The sequence below is a fragment of the Herpailurus yagouaroundi genome, unplaced genomic scaffold (genome assembly GCF_014898765.1).
Source record: "Herpailurus yagouaroundi ecotype Mexico unplaced genomic scaffold, PumYag 100, whole genome shotgun sequence".
NCBI classification, from domain to species: Eukaryota; Metazoa; Chordata; class Mammalia; order Carnivora; family Felidae; genus Herpailurus; species Herpailurus yagouaroundi.
In genome coordinates, this window is record NW_024412391.1 from 11,558,123 (window position 1) to 11,580,596 (window position 22,474).

At 38.2% G+C, this 22,474-nt stretch overlaps 1 protein-coding gene across 2 annotated transcripts in view; it reads right to left on the reverse strand.

Annotated features, from left to right (window-relative positions):
• The window catches only part of NUP205 (nucleoporin 205), an 86,304-nt gene that overhangs the window by 56,944 nt on the left and 6,886 nt on the right, over positions 1-22,474 (reverse strand). For both annotated transcript variants that reach the window (XR_005789156.1, XM_040471877.1), the window contains exons 2-11: positions 21,065-21,207; positions 19,674-19,845; positions 16,627-16,771; positions 16,085-16,244; positions 15,421-15,649; positions 12,668-12,832; positions 7,164-7,339; positions 2,884-3,000; positions 2,566-2,703; positions 893-1,043 (exon numbers count right to left, since the gene is read on the reverse strand). Coding sequence is in view for 1 of the 2 variants with exons in the window: in XM_040471877.1 (XP_040327811.1) it covers positions 893-1,043; positions 2,566-2,703; positions 2,884-3,000; positions 7,164-7,339; positions 12,668-12,832; positions 15,421-15,649; positions 16,085-16,244; positions 16,627-16,771; positions 19,674-19,845; positions 21,065-21,207 (1,596 nt within the window). In the remaining variant the exon portion in view is untranslated. The remainder of the gene's footprint in view (positions 1-892; positions 1,044-2,565; positions 2,704-2,883; positions 3,001-7,163; positions 7,340-12,667; positions 12,833-15,420; positions 15,650-16,084; positions 16,245-16,626; positions 16,772-19,673; positions 19,846-21,064; positions 21,208-22,474) is intronic.

The window sequence follows — 22,474 nt, forward strand, 5'->3', positions numbered from 1 at the left end:
CCATAAGAGTTCTCTGTGTTGTCCTGTGACTACACGGGGCTCCTTTCCCCAACAGCTAATTCCCAAACGTGAGCTTAAATTCCCACAGACAGAGATAAGGACAGTCTAGATTTGTAATTTACACTACTCCACTACATACCAAGCACAGGGCAAGATAAGCAGGCCTTGACAGAGTAGCCAAAACACTGGCCTTGGAGCTAGGCAGAGCTCAATTCCAATCATGGGACCTACCAAGCAGATGTTTATAACTATTTCTTTCTCTTCTCTTTTCCAGTGTTTCAATTTAACCAGACTCAAGTCTGAAAATTAAGTGAGGAAACTGGGAGAGGGTTGACAGAGAAACTGTAAGAAGGGAAATTTAGAAAACAAGTACTTATGAATTTAAAAAACCCAAAATCATATGGCAAGGGTATATAGTATACGTTGAATACCAGATGTGTTCTTGAAGTTTTTATATATTAATTCTGATTTCTTAAACTGAATTGTATTTAACAAAGTCAATGGTAAAACTCCCCAACCTATGAGACCATAATTAAGGCATCACTATGCATAAAGCTCCCAAGGTACTTCTTTCCCATTATTATAAAAATAATTTATACACCTAGTAAAACTTAGTACAAGTAACCAATATTCTTTAACAGGCAGGGGAATAGTGAGTTCAAGAATGTCATGGGGCACCTGGGTGGTTCAGCTGGTTAAGCGTCCAACTCTTAATTTTGGCTCAGGTCATGATCTCACAGTTCGTGAGATTGAGCTCCATGTCAGGCTCCATGCTCACAGCACAGAGCCTGCTTGGGAGTCTCTCTCTGACCCTCCCCCGCTCATTCTCTCTCAAAAAACCCAAACAAAACAATGTCACAACAAACTTAGATAACATCCAAGTTTCTCTTACCGTGACTACTACCATTGACTTTAAGCAGGCTGAAACAGTAGTGGGCGCACTGGGGCCCATTGGCTAATCCTTGGAGCATTTTCAAATAAGGAATGTAAATCGTTGGAGGCAACAGGTCACCCATTTGCCTAACAAACTTTGACAAGACGACCTGAATTAGGGAAAAATCAATAGTTTACATAGCATGGACTAACTAGTGAAGACTACATATGAACTAAAACTAAGTGCACTGATCTAATGCCTCAAAGATAAAATAATTTGGTATTCTACTTATGAAAAATTATTTTTTCAAGATTGTCACTAGCAACTTAATCAATTATAGAATTTTCTGTGAACAAAAAGCACATTTGTTTCAAAACATCTCAATGCCACAGAACATAAGGCTACTCACATTTTAAATATGTAAAACAATCGAAGAAATTTACTCCTCTAAAATAAACCAGCAAAGTCAAATATACTTGGCACCCATGGTTCCTGAATCCCAGTCAAATTTAGTATGAAGACCTAGGAACCTGAAATAATTTTGGAGGGTAGCCTAAAAATACTGTTTTCTGTTCTGGCTAATACCACATTCCCACATTCCTGTTCTGTAAATCCACTTCTTAGTTTTCCCTTTTATCTTTGCTTATTCCTTAAATCTATTAACAAATAAAAGTGCTATTCAGACACTCAGTCTCATTGGTTGGATTTCAGAACTGAAAATGTTACTGGTCTCTGGAAGTTATTGTTAAATCTATTAGAACAGTGATTTTTCTAATTATGGAGAAAATTATCCTTATTTTTAAGAGACAGTCACTTATCCAGTAAAAGGTGAAATGTCATGCTGTCTATAAGTTACTTTCATGTACTCCAGAAAAATAAAAGTAGTAAAAATAACAGCAGTGGATGAAGCAAACGAGGCAAAATGTTAATAGCTGTTAAATTAAGATGTTGGGTGTTCACTATAATTATTCTCTCTTCCATGTTTCAAATATTTCATAATATAAGGATTTTTTTTAATCTTCAAAAATTTTAATCACTCCTTCTCCAAGACATTTTTGTAAATGGGGAGAAAAGTGAAACAATAAATGTAACAACTGCAGTAAAAAGAAAAGGTGTGTGATCTCAGCCTCTAGCATAACTAAAAATTATTCAACGTGAAAGACTCCAGAATAGGAAATCCCAAAAGATGAAGATCAATACTGCAATCCATCTTATTTGCTGTGTATCATACTTTAGTTAATATAGGACAGAAAATGGACTTTTTCCTACATTTTTTACTGATTCATTTTGTCATCAATTCTAACTTCTCAGCCTTTCCTTTTAGTACCTACACCTATCCTAACCTCCCCAGCTTGTTAAGAATGGTGTATATTGGGTTATTGTCATGCCTATTGGGGACAAACTAATAAATAAATACCAGTAACATTCAAGCAAGTGACACACAGAAAGACTAGACACCTGTCTATGATTGGACACATAGCTAATATGTTACCTAAGACTGACTACATAAACTCCAAAATGATCAGAACTTAAATTTAACACTTTCAAATTTCAAAAAGGAAAAAAGTGCAAATTTCTAAATGTTACACAAGTAGTCATTTGTGTTAACAGCAATTAGGAATTAACATTTCTTCACGGTTCAAGACTCCCACTTACACCAAGGCAGAAAAACAGAAAAACTAAGAGCTTACCTGGCGTTGAGGGGGTCGCTGATGAGCCACCCCAAGGTAAGAACCTATGATAGTGGAAGTCTGAAGAGGCTCTGAGGGACACCAATATTCCAGAGCAAGCTCCAGATTAAAAGGGTTCTTTTTATATAGCTCACCAATCTGCAAAGAATAAGCAGACACTGGGTGAAAATGCCTCTAACTCAGAAATCACCTTGAAATGAAAATTTACATTTTTATGGAACTCAATTATTTAAGATCTTACAGCTGAACCTTTCCAAAGTTAGGGAGTAAATAATGGAAGGAGGGAGAGATGACCATGCATCCAGTGTAATGGCTTACCAAGAGCATTAAGTGTTCCAGATCCCTTCTAAGTGAAATGGGAGGTTCATTACCCATCTGCATACTCATGTGAATCATTCGAGCATCTTCATCTGCCCGATTCCTCAACTGTTTTACCTATTAAATGCATTGCATACAGTTTAATAAGGAAATTTATTATATGGGTTAATAATACTGAAAACAGGAAACCAGCCAACTGTCTAAAAGTGATTACACAAGAGAAAACCTGTTATAACGTCTATTCCACTTTAATGACATAACAAAATATACTAGGAATTTTAGTATGATATCACCATCCATAATTTATATCTTAAAACTTCAATGCATTTTCCACTACAGAGAAAGTGAGTTTAACAACAGTGTTTCTGAACGGGAACATTACTACATTTTAGACAGGACATTTCTTCACTGGGCTGGATCATCCTGACCACTGCAGCACAGTTTAGCACCCCTGAGCTACCTCCTGGCTACCAACAACTCCACCACAGATATTATAACAAGCAACACTGGTGCCATTCATTTCCCCAGCATGCTCTGAACGCTATTATTGCCCTGGCTGAGAACCATTACCTTATAAACATTCATGTGAACTGGGGCGCCTGGGTGGCTCAGTCGGTTGAGCATCCGACTTCGGCTCAGGTCATGAGCTCACAGCTCTTGAGGTCGAGCCCAGCATCGAGCTCTGTGCTGACAGCTCAGAGCCTGGAGCCGGCTTTGGATTTTGTGTCTCCCTCTCTCTCTGCCCCTCCCCTGCTCATGCTTGCTCGTATGCTCTCTCTGTCCCAAAAATAAGTAAACGTTAAATAAAAAATTTTTTTAATAAAATAAAAGGGGGGGGGGCGCCTGGGTGGCTCAGTCAGTTAAGCATACTACTTTGGCTCAGGTCACGATCTCAGAGTTCATGGGTTTGAGGCCATTGGGCTCTGGACTGGCAGCTGGGAGCCTGGAGCCTGCTTCAGATTCTGTGTCTCCCTCTCTCTCTGCCCCTTCCCAACTTGTTCTTTCTCTCTATCAAAAATAAATAAACTGGGGCGCCTGGGTGGCGCAGTCGGTTAACCGTCCGACTTCAGCCAGGTCACGATCTCGCGGTCCGTGAGTTCGAGCCCCGCGTCAGGCTCTGGGCTGATGGCTCGGAGCCTGGAGCCTGTTTCCGATTCTGTGTCTCCCTCTCTCTCTGCCCCTCCCCCGTTCATGCTCTGTTTCTCTCTGTCCCAAAAATAAATAAAAAATGTTGAAAAAAAAATTTGTTTTAAAAATTTTTAAATAAATAAATAAATAAATAAACATTAAAAAACAAAAAGCTAGACAAACCCACAATTACAGGTGAGGATTTCAACACTCCTCTCTCATTATTTTTTAATATTTAGTTATTTTTGAGAGAGAGAGACAGAGCACAAGCAGGGGAGGGGCAGAGAGAGAGGGAGACACAGAATCCAAAGCAGGTTCCAGGTTCCAAGCTGTCAGCAAGAGCCCAATGCAGCACTTGAACTCACGAGCTAGGAGATCATGAGTTGAGCTGAAGTCAGAAGCCCAACCAACTGAGCCACCCAGGCGCCTCCCTCTCTCATTATTCAATAGAACGAGTATGTGAAATTAGTAAGGACGTCGAAGACTTAAACACTATTAGCAACTTTACCTAACTGGCATTTACGGAATACTCCATATAACAGCAACAGAATATACATTCCTTTCATGTGCACACAGGACATTTTCCAAGTTGACCATATTCTCAAACATAAAACTAACCTCAGCAAATTTAAGATAACTGAAATCCTATAAAGTATGTTCTCTGACCACAACTAAAATAACCTAGAAACCAGTTGCAGAGAGACACCTAGAAGCTCCCAAATATTTGGAAATTAAACAATGCCACTTCTAAATAACTCATCGATCAAAGAAGCCTCAAGGAAAATTACAATACATATTAAATTGAACAAAAAAGAAAGCAACATATCAAAATTTATGTGACACAGCCTAAAGCAGTAATTAAGAGATAAGTGTTCTAGAGAAACTGAAATGAGAAGCGAAAATTAAACCCAAAGCAATAGGGAGAAAAAAATAAAGAGCAGAAATCAATGATAGCAAAACAAAGTAAAAGAAAATCAAGGAGGGGCGTCTGGGTGGCTCAAGTGGGTTAAGCGTCCGACCCTTGATTTCAGCTCAGGTCATGATCTCATAGTTCGTGAGTTCGAGCCCCACATTGGGCTCTGTGCTGACAGCACAGGATCCTCTCTCCTTCTCTCTCTGTCCCTCCCTCCCCGTCTCAATAATAAATAATAAAACATTAAAAAAAAGAAAAGAAAAGAAAAGAAAATCAATGAGGCCAAAAGGTGGTTCTTTGGAAAGATCAATAAAATTGATAAGCCTCTAGCCAGGCTAATTAAGAAACAAAAAGGGAAGATACAAACTATCAAACTTAAGAATAAGAAAGGAAACATCATTACAGAACCTATATACATGAACAGTATAATAACGGAGTATTAGGAATAACTTTAATGTCAATCAATCTGAACGAAAAGGACAAATTCACTGACAGATACAAACCAGTTTGTTCAAGAAGAGACAGATAACCTAAATACTCCTGTATCAAAAAAAACCCTCCAGTATCCCCAATTGTGTGAATTGTTTACCCTATTCAAACCACTGATTATCTTTCCATAATCAAAGTCCCATCTGGACTACTGATTAGGAAAAACTTTAAGTCTTAAGCTTTCTAAGGCTTCATTTCTACAAATGTAAAATCAAAGGATTAGCAGGCTTCTTCCTATTCCAAAATTCTGTGGTGTTAATCTATCAAGTCCTCCAAGGTACTGAGAGTTCAGGTTATCTGTTAAAGTATTCCTTGAATGGGGCACCTGGGTGGCACAGTCGGTCAAACATCCAGAGTCTTGATTTCAGCTCAGGTCATGATCTCACAGTTCATGAGATTGAGCCCCATGTCAGGCTTGGGATCCTCTATCTCCCTCTCTCTCTGTCCATCCCCTGCTCATGCATACATGTGCTCCCTCCCTCTCTCTCTCTCTCAAAATAAATAAACTTAAAAAACGTTCTTCCAAGTATTCCTTGACTATTCTAGTCCTAAGGGAGCTATCCTTAGCCTATATAAATTCATAGTAGTTTACTATCTATACCTCTCATTTACCTACTTTTACTACCTAATCTCTCCAACTAGATTCTTAATTCTTTGCTGATAACGAATGAGTCTCCTACTTATTGGTCTTCTTCACAACACCTAGAATACATAGTACCTGGCACACAGAAGAAACTCAACAAACACTTAATTCGTTAAATAATGAATAAGCACTGCACTCCTTGTTTGTTGCCATTTGAGGTACCTTTTCCATTTGCCTTACGTGTTTCAGGAGGTATGGTACCAAAACCACACAATATTACAAATGTAGGTACTCTGGGGTGCTTTTTTATGTTTTATTTATTTATTTTAACATTTGTTTATTTATTTTGAGAAACAGAGAGAGCTCAAGCAGGGGAGGGGCAGAAAGAGAGGGAGACAGAGAATCCCAAGCAGGTTCTGCGCTGCCAGCATGGAGCCCAACACGGGGTGTGAACCCACGAACTGTGAGATCATGACCTTAGCTGAAGGCAAGAGTCAGACGCTTAACCAAATGAGCCACCCAGGAGGCCCTGGGGTGCTTTTTAAAATACACACATAAAAAGTGAATTCATAGGGCTTTACTCCCTCATTTACTTCCTGCCCCCACTTTGATGGCTTTCTTGGCACAACACTGCACAAAACACATACACTCTCAAGAAACCATCTGACATGGCTCATAGTTATAGATCATACTGATAGCTTGAATTCTTTATTCAAAAGTAGCCTTTGCATTACTTGTAAGCAAGCAGAAGCCCATTTATACACTAATTAAGAGTCTAAACAATTATCTATAAAACTGGAAATTTTCCACTATGGCTCTTCCAAATCATATGTAAAAATATATCAATAAGGCAAACCTAAGCACTGATCCCTGGGATAGCATGGTATTAATACTTTTCTACCCATAGTGATTTAACTATTACTTTCTCCTTATTAACTATTCTCAGTGTCAAATATATTGTTCTTTTAAGCTTATTCTCAGTTAACAGGTCTTATTTCATTTTCATGAATTACTAATTCAAAAGCTGTAACACAACTATTGTCAAATTACAGTCTGTAGTAAAATATTTTACTAGTTTCTAAAACATAAAGTTAGCTAATTGATCGGTTCTATTATTTCATAAAAATCTTCTACTACTTTTTACTCATCCTATATTATTACACATACCTTCATTGGCATAAGTGCAAGGAAATCTGTGATGAGATTATGGATTCTACGAATATAAAATTCCTCCTGATAGAAGTTTTCTGACACCACCACGGATTCAGTGAGAAACAGGAAAACATTGTCAGCAATTGCAAGCTCTGCCATTGCTTCATCTGCTTCTGTGAATTCAGCCAGAGCTAGAAATATATTTTAAAAAACAGCACATGGAGAAAAAGTTATTAAACTAGACTATAGTATTTCATAATACTCTGCTGATGTTTCAAAATTCAGGTTATCTTCTCAACCTTCAAGCATGTCTATGTTAAAACTAAGACTGTACCCACTGTAACTGACTCACAAACTCAAAAGAGCTACTGAAAAAGTACATTAGAAAACCATGGGGCACCTGGGTGGCTCAGTCAGTTGAGCGTCTGACTTCGGCTCAGGTCATGATCTCGCAGTTTGTGACTTCAGGCCCCACATCGGGCTCTGTGCTGCCAGCTCAGAGCCTGGAGCCTGGCCGGCTTTGGATTCTGTGTCTCCCTCTCTCTCTGCCCCTCCCCTGCTCATGCTCTGTCTCTGTCTTTCAAAAATGAATAAACACACACAAAAAAATTTTTTTAATAATGAAAGAAAGAAAGAAAGAAAGAAAGAAAGAGAAAGAAAGAAAGAAAGAAAGAAAGAAAGAAAGAAAGAAAGAAAGAAAACCATGTACTCCTATTGACAATAGCCAAAGTACGGAAAGAGCCCAAATGTCCACTGACTCATGAATGGAAAAAGAAGATATAGTGTGTATATATGTATGTGTGCGTATACACACACACACACACACAATGTTGTATATGCGTGTGTGTGTGTATATATATTGTAAAAACACACACACACAAACAGAATTATTACTTGGTGATCAAAAAGAATGAAATCTTGCCATTTGCAACAATGTGAATGGAACTAGAGTGTATTATGCTAAGTGAAGTAAGTCATTGAAAGACAAAATACCATGATTTCACTCATATGTGTAGTTTAAAAAACAAAACAGATAATCATAGGGGAAGGGAAGTGAAAATAAGATAAAAAATGAGAGGGAGACAAGCCATAAGAGACTCTTAAAATACAGAGAACAAATGGAGGGTCGCTGGAGGGGGCGTTGGGTCAGGGGATGGGCTAAATGGGTGATAGGGATTAAGGAGGGCACTTGGGATGAGCAATGGGCATTCAAAGTACTAAACTCTATCCCAGAAATCATTATTACACTATATGTTAACCTGGATTTAAATGATAAACCAACCTTGAATTCCTGTAAGAAACAACACTTGGGAGAAAGAAGAAGAAAAAGAAAAAGAAAACCATGTGCTCTTCTCAGTAACATGAGTGATAAATAATTTCTTCAGAGATACATGATGTAATACTGAAATAATCAGGGAATTATTATCAAAATATTAACAAACTGATGCTTTAATCTCAATGAAATGAACTAGATCATTCAGAAAAAGTCTTCACAACTAATAAGACCAAAACCTGAACATGACCACCTAAGTAACTCTTCTAATTTGGTAACCAAGTAGCAAAACTTAAAAACTAAACCTTAACCTAAAGACAAACTGGTCTACTTGTAACTTTTTTTAGCTTTTTATTTGAAAAACTTCAAACAGGTATCTATCAATATATAGACCAATATAATGAAAACCACACACCCATCATCTAGCTTCGATATTATCTATCCATTTACAGTTAATTTTATCTCCTCTAGCTCTCCATGCGTTTCCAAATTAGATGAAAGCAAATGCCAGACTATTCAATATTTCACTCATAAGTATTTCAGTATACAACTCAAAAAGATTCTTTAAAAACAAAAGAAAAATAAGTGATACATACAAATACCATTATATCTCAATATCATTAAATCTTCAAAAAATTCCTATCAAATATCCACAAAGTAATCAAATTTACAACCGTCCCATGAATGTTATAAAAGATATTAGTTTGGATTTTTGCTTTTTGTCTTTTGTGCAATCTGTTTGCTTGAATCAGGATCCAAATAAGATCTACAGATTGCGTTCGAGTGATACATCTGTAGTGGGCTCCTCCTGTATCTTTTCAATTTTTCCCTTGCCCTTATCTGCAGTAGAAACTAGACTTTTATCCTGTAGAGTTTCCACAATGGTTTGACAACCATCCCAGTGGTACAGTTAACATATTCCTCTGTCCTCTGTTTATATTAAAAGTTGGCAGTTCGATCTACAGATTTTACTTATGTTCAATTTTTTGGTAAAATATGTCATAGGTACCGTTATGTCCTCAAGAAACAGATTGCTATTTACTTCTTTTAAATGTACATATAAATTGCGGGGCGCCTGGGTGGCGCAGTCGGTTAAGCGTCCGACTTCAGCCAGGTCACGATCTCACGGTCCGTGAGTTCGAGCCCCGCGTCAGGCTCTGGGCTGATGGCTCGGAGCCTGGAGCCTGTTTCCGATTCTGTGTCTCCCTCTCTCTCTGCCCTTCCCCCGTTCATGCTCTGTCTCTGTCTGTCCCATAAATAAATAAAAAACGTTGAGGAAAAAAAAAAAAATGTACATATAAATTGCTAGGTAACCTTGTGGGAATCCGGCTTTGGATAAGAACTGCGACATAGTTTATTCTGCTTGAGCATCATACAAATCAAATACATAGTGCGCTACTCAAAGTACATTTTCTTTTTCCTTTTCTTTAAGAAAGAGAGAGTGCGAGCAGGGGAGGGACAGAGAGAGAGAAGAGAATCTTAAGCAGGTTCTGTGCTGTCGGCACATAGCCTGATGTGGGGCTCAAACTCACAAAACTGTGAGATCATGACCTGAGCCAAAATCAAGTCAGACACTCTGACTGAGCAATCCAGGTATCCCTCAAAGTACCACCAATTTTCATTGCCTTGGAAGGGGTCAGGAACAGATAGAAGCCAAGAGCCTCAACCAGAGGAAAATAATGAGCTTTCATGTTTTATTTTGCATTTTGAAATAAAGCCTACCCATACCATACAAACTCCTTGAGAACAAAATAGTTGTTTTTATTTTGACTAATAATACTTATTAAGATTATAAATTAAATATTAATAATAATTATTAATTACAAACCTTCACTTGAATTCAGAAATACTGGAATTAAAACTGCATGATGATCAATTCAAGAACTATTTCTTGAAGACTATTTAGGTAATAAAGCAGCATTAATATCTAAATTCTAGCACTTTTTTAAAACAAAATTTTTTTTTTTTTTAATTTTTTTTTTTTTTAACGTTTATTTATTTTTTTGGGACAGAGAGAGACAGAGCATGAACGGGGGAGGGGCAGAGAGAGAGGGAGACACAGAATCGGAAACAGGCTCCAGGCTCTGAACCATCAGCCCAGAGCCCGAAGCGAAAACAAAATTTTTTTAATGTTTATTTATTTATTTATTTATTTTTATTTTTTATTTTTTTAATTTTTTTTTCAACGTTTATTTATTTTTGGGACAGAGAGAGACAGAACATGAACGGGGAAGGGGCAGAGAGAGAGGGAGACACAGAATCGGAAACAGGCTCCAGGCTCTGAGCCATCAGCCCAGAGCCCAACGCGGGGCTCGAACTCACGGACCGCGAGATCGTGACCTGGCTGAAGTCGGACGCTTAACCGACTGCGCCACCCAGGCGCCCCAGTTTATTTATTTTTTTAGAGAGACAGAGACAGGATGCGAGTCGGTTAGGGGCAGAGAGAGAGAAAGACACAGAATCTGAAGCAGGCTCCAGGCTCTGAGCTGTCAGTACAGAGCCCGACGCGGGGCTCAAACCCACGAGCCGTGAGATCATGACCCGAGCCGAAGTCAGACGCTCAACAGACTGACCCACCCAGGTGCCCCTGAATTCTAGCACTTTTTAAAATTCAAATTTCAGAAACTTTTTTAGTTTAAAAATGTTTAATTATAGTACCCCTAATTATCAAACTTATAAAAAAATATGAACACGTAAAACTAAAGAGAATAAGTAGCTAAAGATTTGGGACTCGAAACTAGGTATGGAATCCTAAGCCTATTCTCATCAATAGCAAACTGTAACACATTCTTCTGTACCCTTCCAGATGAGGGCAAGAGTACAGTAAATCACAATATATGAAGTTAAGTACCACATACCCACTTAAAAGTTTAAAAGATAATTTTATGCCAGACAAGTGTTAAAATGAGACTTGCAAATGACTAAGAGGTATAGTTCAGAAATAGAAGTTATGCACGAATATGAATGTCTAATTAGCCATGAATTAGCTTTAATATAAAAAATACTTGGCCGGCGCGCCTGGGTGGCTCAGTCAGTTAAGCGCCTGACTTCGGCTTGGGTCATGATCTCGCAGTCTGTGAGTTCGGGCCCCACGTCAGGCTCTGTGCTGACAGCTCACAGCCTGGAGCCTCCTTCGGATTCTGTGTCTCCTTCTCTTTCTGACCCCACCCTTCCATGCTTTGTCTCTGTCTCTATCTCTCTCTCTCTCTCAAAAATGAATAAACATTAAAAAAAATTTTTGAAAAAAAATACTTGGCCAAAGGAAGACCCCCTAATACAAAAAAAAAAAAAAAAAAAAAAAGCTTTCTGCAGTCTCCTTGTGAACAGTAGGGCACTAGTGAACAAAACGTTCTAGATTCACATAATTGATAAGATACTAGAATCTGTTGACACTCCACAACTAGAAAACACTGATATGGATAATAAACCTTAATAAAATCTTTCCAGATCTACCATAAAAACAAGTGACAGTTCTTTGGGCTTCAAATTACAACAAAAACATAGTTCTCGTCCTGTTAAACCACTATAGTATGAGAATTACATGAATGTCAACAGCAGAACAGGATATGCTATAGTCGGTCATAGACTATTAAAGTCAGACTTCCACATCCATTCTTAGCTGATCCAAATATCTCCTTTCTAATGTATTTTCTTTTAAAATAATACTAGTTTTTAATTTGTGAAAAATTATTTTGTGAAACCAAGGAAGAAAACGTAAAAAAAAGAAATCATAAATTTTAATTTAAAAAATTATTGTGATACTGCCATTTCAAAATTTTACTTTTTTTTTTTTTTTAACGTTTTATTTTTTATTTTTGAGAGAGAGACAAAGTATGAGTGGGGAGGGGCAGAGAGGGAGACAGAATCTGAAGCAGGCTCCAGGCTCTGAGCTGTCAGCACAGAGCCCAACGCGGGGCTTGAACTCACAAACTGTGAGATTGTGACCTAAGCCAAAGTCGGACGCTCAACTGACGGAGCCACCCAGGCGCCCCTCAAAATTTTACACTCTTAAGGGAAAAAAGAAACTAAAAGAGCATTGTCACTGGTTCCAAGAAAGGGAAACCATATTTCATAAAATTTCTTTTGAGAGACCAGGACAAAAAAAGTCTGTATTTTACCACATTCCAAAGCTTCATTTAATACAACTCCAGATATCTTCCTATGCTCATGCTTATATGTCAAAGATAACATACCACTCAAGTTGATACGTTCTTTCTCATAAGAGAGTCACCTACAATCAATTTACCTGTCACATCAGGTAGCTGAGATATTCCTCTCAGTGCCAATGCCCAGGCAAGTCGAACCGTGGCTTGCAGCCCAGGCAGTTTCCAAAGCTGTGAGTCCTGAAGGCGGGAATGAATTGTTGCAATGTATTGTCTTTCTGTCAATAGCGGAAGCTGATGAATCATATCTGAAAACACAAAAATAGACCACTATACCAACAAGTAGAGAAATCCTCACTTTTGATACATAGGAATGATGGCTAAAGATCAGGAAATCAGAGTTCAATGAATTATCAAAGAATTAGGACTAACCAAAAAATAGTGTTTGTGTTCGACAAACCAAAAAACACACTACCGTAAAAATTCTATACAAACTAATACTGAAAGAGGCCATTGACAATAATTCTAAATTTTAATTCTTTTTTTCAATGGTTTTTTATAAGTATACTATAAAAATTTTTTAAAACAGTTAAAAAGGCAGTTTTTCTGCATATAAATTCTAAAATCAATGCAATTTAAAGATCAAAAAAGATAGAATTTGGGGTGCCTGGCTGGCTCGATCAGTAATGCAGGCAACTCTTGATCTCGGGGTTATGAATTCGAGGCCCCTGTTGGGTGTAAAGATAACTTAAAAGTAAAATCTTTAAAAAAAAAAAAAAAAAAAGATAGAATTTTACTACATAAATGCCTACATTAAAATATCAAGCAAAAACCGACCAAAACAAGAATTCAAATTGCAAACAAGCATCGACTGTGATTATAACAAATGAAATTGCTAAATAATAATTAAATGATTTTCTATTTACAGTTCAGTCATACTCTGGTATTTCAAACAAGCATAGGATTCTGAATAAAGGTAAAATGGGAGGTTGTGAAATCGAGCCTCGAGTCAGGCTGCACCGGGGTGTGGAGCCTGCTTAAGATTCTCTCTCTCCCTCTTTCTCTGCCCCTCCTCTGCTCTCTCTCTCTCCAAGAAGTCTGGGAGGTTCAGTTGGTTGAGCGTCCGACTTTGGCCCAGGTCATGATCTCACAGTTCGTGAGTTCGAGCCCCACATTGGACTGGCTGTTGTCAGCACGGAGCCTGCTTTGGATCCTCTGTTCCCCTCTCTCTCTGCTCTTTCCCCACTTGTAAACTCTCTCTCAAAAACAATAAAAATTTTTTAAAACTCTAAAATGGGAAACACCACTGACACCTAAGACTTTATTTTACTTATTTTCTTGTCCTTCCTTTTGATGTCAGCGGTTCCCAATCTTTAATACTTTTTTTTTTAACGTTTATTTATTTTTCAGGGAGAGAGACAGAGTGCAAGCAGGGGAGGTGCACAGAGAGAGGGAGACACAGAATCTGAACCAAGGCTCCAGGCTCTGAGCTGTCAGCACAGAGCCCAACGTGGGGCTCGAACTCACGGACCCCAAGATCATGACCTGAGCTGCAGGCGGATGCTCAACCGACTGAGCCACCCAGGCATACCATATTTCTTTTATTTTTTAATGTTTATTTTTGAGAAAGAGAGTGCACACACAGTGGGAGAGAGGTGGACAGAGGGTCTGAAGCGGGTTCTGTGCTGATAGCGGCTTCAGCACAGCGAGCTTGATGTGGGGCTCAGACTCTCGGACTGCAAGATCATGACCTGAGCTGAAGTCAGATGCTCAACCGACTGAGCCACCCAGGTGCCCTAGTGGTTCCCAATCTTTAACCAAGAACACATTCTTTAATTTCCTGTAGTTTGAAAGTTTCTGTCTACTATTATACATGCACTAATAATTCACTTCTCCCATTTATTAATCAAACACATACAGAACGACCAACAAGAAATCACAATTAAAATGAGTTAATCATCAGCATCCTAAATTCATAAAATTAAAACCTAATACAAAAACCTTACATCCTAGCCTATGAAACTTTCCAGGCATTTCATTTCGCTGCTGCAAGTACCACTTACAAGGTTCCACGAACACAGCTTGCCCCCACTTAATTCTGTGCTTCATTTCATTCAATACAGGAAATCTGACCAATGCCTTAAGTGGCAGCATTCCTATACGAGCACAGGCACCACTCTTTTTGTGGCGCACAAAGCACCGTGTGCCAATCTGATTGGAGGAAAGGAGTACTTATGCCTTCCATAAGCCTTCCCTAATGTCTAAGGATGGCCACCAAAGATGAGTGGAAAAGGTCTATTCTCCCTACATACCTACCTATTGAAAGATGCCAACAATACGGTCAAAAGTGGACAGGGGATAACTGTTAGAATAACTATAAACACCTGTGACGCTAAGGGCACTAATCTTCCTCTGCAGGAATCATTTTTGAGATCCTCTTTTCGAAGCAGTAATTATGAATAAGGTCACCAAGTAAAAATTTTATACACTTCAGCGACAACATAAATCAAAGATGATATATTACTAAAAATGATAGTTACCCTCCCCTAGAATGTTTTCATGAAAGGTCTGAAATGTGAATAAAATGTGAAGAAACAAGCAGTTACGTAAATGACGCATGGAGAACTCATGAACATGTATTGCGTAATCTTTATCACTTTCCTATTCCAAAACTGAAAAGGACAATAAAGACATCTAACAGAGCGCAGAATTTTTTAAATGTCATCTTTTATGTAAATACTCAAATATGGATGAACTGCACACACGGGAATAAATACAGGAATAAAATGTACAATTTCTTACGTTAGTTAAAATACTGCCCTTCTTAAATGTTATCTCCATAATTTAATCTCATTTTTAAAAAAGCAAATGTATTAATAGGCATAAAATCCAATACCATCTCGCTCCTCTGTGCTTTGTTCTATAAAACTGATATCAAAGCAGTACAGAAGCGCCATAAGAAGAGCCAGATTCACTGCATCCAACGAACCATTAGCCTCAACTGTCACTTTTTCCAAATGTCCGATAAGAAGCAGTGTGTCATCTTTGCCTAAAGGTGACTGACAAGCCCAGGCAAAAAGGCTTTCTGCCAGAGACTGCCTGCACTCCTTGATAAGATCAGAAACCTAGAAAGAAAAATGTATGATTGTTAGTACACATAAACCACAGTGAAACCACCCGGTCTTCTTCCAAAAATGTAAACTACTTTTTCCAAAGCTAAGCAACTAAATAAATCTATCTGAATCCACAAGTGACCCTAACCTGTCACCTCTGGAATTCTAAACAAACCCTACTGTTAATTCCTCATTTTAAGTTCCAAGCTCTGTTATGGGATGACCAATTTCTTGAAGAGTTCATTCCAGGAAAAGAGCTACGACAGCATATAAGTGACTAGAAAGAAGTGAAAACAGCTACAAGCCAATTTTGGACACAGATGCCTACACATTTTAACGTACGTTAGCAATTTTCTGTGCCCACGTTCTAATTGTTCTAATGGTCATGACTTTTCTGCCCGAGACCTGACATAGACAACCCATGAACAGATGTCAGTGAACCCTTGCCTCTTTTCGATGTTTTTCACTGCCCAAACCTCTCTCCCGCTGTAGCTTCTCAAACTCATTGTTCACATCAATCTGTGACACCAGAGTAAGCACTTTATAAGTCAATCCTTGCTCCATCAGTTCATCTGTAAAGCGCGTTGTCATGGAAACCAGCTCTGGACTGTAACGAAAAGAAATCAATAGAGAAAGTTACAATGAACAGTAATGCATACACTTCTTCACCTTACAGATACAGCAAATGCTGTTGACAATAATGTTACATTACTGGACAAAACAGGATGAATTATAACCCAGCTCTTTTAGTTCTTTCTAGATAACTAGGCATCAATAAACTTCTAAGCATACTTCTTTTTTGTTAACAAATAAAGCAGTTTTAATCTGTTATTCTTTACAGAATAAGGAAGTATTTATTGCTTGGCTATGTTACATATCTTACTTAAATTATACATACTGGAAGGAGAAATTTACGTTATTTCTAATAATAAATTAATAAATCCAGATAATTTTTAATAAAGCCTTGAAATCCTAAGAAGCAAACAGACCTGAGTTCAAGGGTCCACGTCTTTCCTCGTCTAGACTGTATCAAGGCTTTCAGGGAATTTGCAATGCACCGCTTTCCATCCCAGTATAAAAGAACAGCTACTAGTCCTCTGGTGAGACCAGGAAAATGGGGCTGTTGGTGCTCTCCTAGAAAAGGGAGTTGAGAAACAATTTAGTAAATACACACATGTGTGTTTAGGATGAGACCAAAATGACTATGCCAATGTTCAGTTCAAAGAAATCACAGGACCTCGGGGTTCAAGGGGCCCTAAGGGTCCTCTACTTCAAACACCCGTCTACTGTTTTCCTTCTTCCCTAACATCTACAAGAGGCCATCCAACTTGTGCCAGGACACTGGCAGTAATGGAATTCACCATTTCCCAAATGCTCAATCTCACCTTTATCTCTGATTTCTATGTGCTGGGGAATAATCTTTTGGTCTCACTACTGTCCACTGAATCCAATGTTGTTTAATGCCCATTTTACCCTCTTTCACATGAAATCTTTCCAATATTTGGACGTTTCTTCCCCTCAAGTTTTCTCTGAAAATTAACTTTTCCTGTTTCCAGTTCCCTCACCGTTTTAACTGCTCTCTTTTGAGTAATTTCCACTTTGTCTTTTTTAGTTTCAGTTTCATTTCCTAAGATTGTCTTTTCCCCGTAGCACAATCAGTCCACTCTCTCTCGTCCCCAAATTCATTTCACTGCTTCACACTTCTGTGCAGGCCATTTCTTGTGCCTGGATGCCCTTCGTCCTCCTGAATGCACACCTATTCTACTCGACATGTGCCTACTCATATTTCAACACTTACCTTAGGCCGCATGATCTTTATGAAGACTTCTCTGTACACCCTGAGGTCAATTCAATTTAATCTCTTTGCCTCTGGACCATCACTAAATCTTGCATAAACCGGCATTAATGCACCTAATTGTGTCATAATTATTTGTCCCCATGTCTTTCCCAGTTACAAGACTATGAGCTCCTTCACACTATTTGTTTTATTCATGCTTCTCTTCCTGAAGCCTTAACACAGTGCCTGGCCCATGGTAAAAATAAAATAAATGTTAAATCAAAGTTCTGAGTTAAACTAAAACTCAAGCATATCCAGTTAACATTTCCATCACAGAATGGAAAAACTACCTTCCTCATTCTCAATACCGTACTACTCTTAATGCAGCCTTAGGTCAAAAAGGATTTTGGAAGCCACATGACATCTTTAAACATATGAAACTTTTTCAATTAAAACGCCCACGAGAATGCAAGCTGGTGCAGCCACTCTGGAAAACAGTATGGAGGTTCCTCAAAAAACTAAAAATAGAACTACCCTGCAACCCAGCAATTGCACTACTAGGCATTTATCCACAGGATACAGGGGTGCTGTTTCGAAGGGACACATGCACCCCCATGTTTATAGCAGCACTACCAACAATAGCCAAAGTATGGAAAGAGCCCAAATGTCCATCGATGGATGAACGGATAAAGAAGATGTGGTATATAGATATATGTATATATACAATGGAGTATTACTCGGCAATCAAAAAGAATGAAATCTTGCCCTCTGCAACTATGTGGATGGAACTGGGGGGTATCATGCTAAGTGAAATTAGTCAGAGAAAGACAAACATCATATGACTTCACTCATATAAGGACTTTAAGAGACAAAACAGATGAACACAAGGGAAGGGAAACAAAAATAATATAAAAACAGGGAGGGGGACAAAACAGAAGAGACTCATAAATATGGAGAACAAACTGAGGATTACAGGAGGGGTTGTGGGAGAAGGGATGGGCTAAATGGGTAAGGGGCACTAAGGAATCTACTCCTGAAATCACTGTTGCACTATATGCTAACTGATTTGGATATAAATTTTGAAAAATAAAAAAATTTTAAAAATGCCCACGAGGCTTCTTCACAAGGCTCCTCTGCTATAATGAAAATGAATTGCTTACTTTATGGAAATTTCAACTTTTTCTCTATATAGCAGCCAGAGAAATAATTTCAAATTTTTTCTGGATTATGTAACTCTTCTGCTTTAAAGCCCCTGTCAGCAACTTTCCATCGCAATCAATTAGAATAAAATCCAAATAATTTTCCTTGCCTGCAAGACTGAATGTGATCTAATTCCTGCTCTCTCCTTACCCTCCCTCACCCTCCCTGTCTTTGTGAGGCTCCTGCATCCTTCTATCCATGGTCTTTTTATTTTATAGTGTGCCTTTGGCCTCACCCCAAGCACTTGCTGCTTGGTCTGTCTGGGTCACCAACAACTCTAGTACCCTATCATCATGGAGGTCTCAGGTCATATGTCCCAGAGAAGCCTTCTCTAAATACCCTATTTAGAGTTGCCCCCTAGCAGTCCCCCATCTCTCTATAGCCCATTGCCTTGTTTTATTTTCTTCCTAGTAGTATTATTAAAATTCTTATTTTTGGGGCGCCTGGGTGGTGCAGTCGGTTGAGCGTCCGACTTCAGCCAGGTCACGATCTCACGGTCCGTGGGTTCGAGCCCCGCGTCAGGCTCTGGGCTGATGGCTCGGAGCCTGGAGCCTGTTTCCGATTCTGTGTCTCCCTCTCTCTCTGCCCCTCCCCCGTTCATGCTCTGTCTCTCTCTGTCCCAAAAATAAAAATAAAAAAAAAACGTTGAAAAAAAAAAAGATTTATAAAATTCTTATTTTTAACCCATTCGCTTATCTGAACCCCCCCCACCTCAAAAAGAAACTCCAAAAAAGCAGTGACCTTTCTTTCTTACTCATTCTATGACAATAAATTCTTTGTGCTATAAAATTTGTGAGATGAGCCAATGATTCTTTGCTAGTAAATTACCATGTAAAAGCCTATCTTAAAACAGTTAAATTACCTTTCACAACTTCAGTCACTAAAGCCTTCCCATTAGTCAAAGATAAACAAAAGGAGATGTTTTGAATATGATTTTCGAATAAACTGCATCCTTAGAAACTACTCTGGAACCTAAATGATACAACACTATAAATCCTGAGCAAATGACTTTATAGTTCTGTCCTCCCTTACCATAGGGTCAATTAAATGTCAACCTACCGGCGAGGAGAAGCTCAACAGCTGCCAATTCTCCAATATCAAAAAGGTCACTAAGGATAAAGGCTTCTTTAATGAGCTGTTCAGGAAGAAGTCGGGTCCCCTGTTGACCCTGGATGGCGACTCCCTCTGTACTGGCTTTCTGAACCTTTTCGTGTTGTTGGACATTTTTTGGCTACAATGGCAAAAATAAATAAAATCAGGTGATGAAATAGTATCCTGGAGACAAGGTCTTAATTATCACCTAGAGAAGTTAATTCATGATAAGGTAGATTGGTAATGTGACAAAAGAAGTACTGTTTACCAGACAATCTACAATTAGACCTTTATGAGGTAACACTTCCTACTCGTTCCAGCACTTTACGCTATTACTACCTTCTCAATAATTGCCCCTGCTAACCTCTGAAATACAACATTTTGAGAAAGCACCAATAGTATACTATTTTTCAAGTCTGTAAGGAACTTTTCCAGTTATACATTTAATAAATAAAAACATAAGGTCTTCAAGAGGGAAATAACAAATATATACAGGAATTGTTGAATCAATCAGTAGGGCTAGTGATAGTTTATTAGTATATTATGTAAAATGTAGTCTTATTCCCAAAAAAATTCTTACTTGGTTCAGATAGTTAACAAATAACATATAGTACAGAATTATTTGATGGATCGCAGTCTTAGAAATTTACACCTGGAAGAAGGCCACATAGGACATTTAAATCCAACTCCTCTATTAACAGATGGAAAAGCTGATGGATGCCCAGATAAGTCAGGTGACCTCCCTGTCCTACAACTCCAGTGGTAGAGCCAAGACTGGAACTCAGCTCAACTGGCTCCCAGGGTAGGGCTCTTTCTACTAAAGAGAGAAAAAAAAAAAAGCTAAAAAGCAAAAGGTCATTTCTGGTAAGACAAACGGTTCTTGTTAGTCTACAAAAGAAAATTATCAAACAGCAAGGAAAGGAATTTCCAAATAAGAATTCCCTACACTGAAGTATTCTCTTCTTGGTTGAAAGGGATTTCAAGATGCAGTGAGTAAACACACAGGAATTCATTAGTTCAGCTAACACAACTTACATAACATTATGAAGAGTTAAAATGTTGAAAGTGTACCTGGAAATAAACAAAATAATCAATCTCACTGAGCTTAGATATATTAACTATACGTCAGAAATTCCGAGGACACTCACAATTCTGGAATATACTACACTTTATAAATTGCATTCAAATATTACTAAGATATCTCCTGGCTAGAGACAGATACATATTAACTTCTATGGAGAACAAAAAGAAGATAATAACTGCTCCTAGGAAAAATTACAGTTTTAGAGAAAACCTGAATCAGTGGACTAGGACAAGTACAAAAGCATATCCAAGAAGCAAAAAAGAAAATTTCCTACTGGGTTTCTGAACAGTGAGATGAAGTCAGGTTTGTGTTTCTTCAAGATCATGTCAAGAAGGTGGACAGCTTCAGGTTGTCTTCTCCAAAGAGCATTTCCCACTGTTTGCCAAATGTCTTTGTACGGACCCCACAGACTAGCAGCTTCAAGAAAAAAATCGATAAAACCAGCATCAAATAAGACACACATGTGGAAAATAACATAAGGTTACTGTCTACATATTTCAGTCACACTCATCATGGCTACTTTTAAATATGCACTTATACATATAAACCAAACATTACTATACAAGCACACATATCAGATTTCTCAAAAACAATATAAGCATCATTTTGTCTAGCTTAATACAACATAAAGTAAATCCCAACTTGAAAGTGGAATATCTGCTATGGTTTTGCCACTTTATTAGCTGTACGACATGGAGCAAGGAAATAACCTCACTAGATGATACCTACATCATAGGGGCAAAGGGATTAAATGAGATAAACCAGGTAAAACACACATCACAGTGACTGGCATATCATAGGCATTCAATAAATACAAGTCCCTATCATCCAAATAAAAGCAGGAGTAGGGACTAAAGATCAGATTTTGTAAAACTTAGCAGCTCAAAAAAAAAAAAAAAAAAAAAAAAAAGGCAGTTTATTTTGGCTAGGACACTAGCTATTAAAAAACAACACAGAGGGGCGCCTGAGTGGCTCAGTCAGTTAAGTGTCCGACTTCAACTCAGGTCATGATCTCACAGTTTGTGAGTTCGAGCCCCACGTCAGGCTCTGTGCTGACAGCTCAGAGACTGGGGCCTGCTTTAGATTATGTGTCTCACTCTCTCTCTGACCCTCCTCTGCTCACACTCTGTCTGTCTCTCTTTCTCTCTGAAAAATAAAATAAACATTAAAAAAAAATTTTTTTTAAACATAAATATGGAACACTTTTGTAAATTTATACAAGTAATACTGAGCTTTTGCCATGTGCTACTGAGCATGGTTCTGAGCTCTTTCCACGGATTATTTTATTTCAGAACACTATGAGGTCAGCACTCTGTCTTCTTCCATTTTATAGATGTGGAAATTGAGGCAAGAGGGGGCAAGAAACTCACCCAGGGACACACTGGATACCTGGGTTATGAACCCTGGCAGTTTGTCACCAGAATGTGCCTTAACTACTAAACTATATTACTTCTATACCTAACATGTGGAAAATGAAAATGTCTGAAATAAATATAGGTATTTCTGACACATCTGGTAAGTGAAATTAAGATCACATCTAGACATACCTAGGCAAATTCATCTAAACTCAGCCAAATTCACTTATCTAAAAATGTCTTATCTAAAAATGTTTCAGCCCATAAATAAACAATAAAATATTACAGGGGACAGGAGAAACAATCTGATCTTTAAAAACTCAAAATCA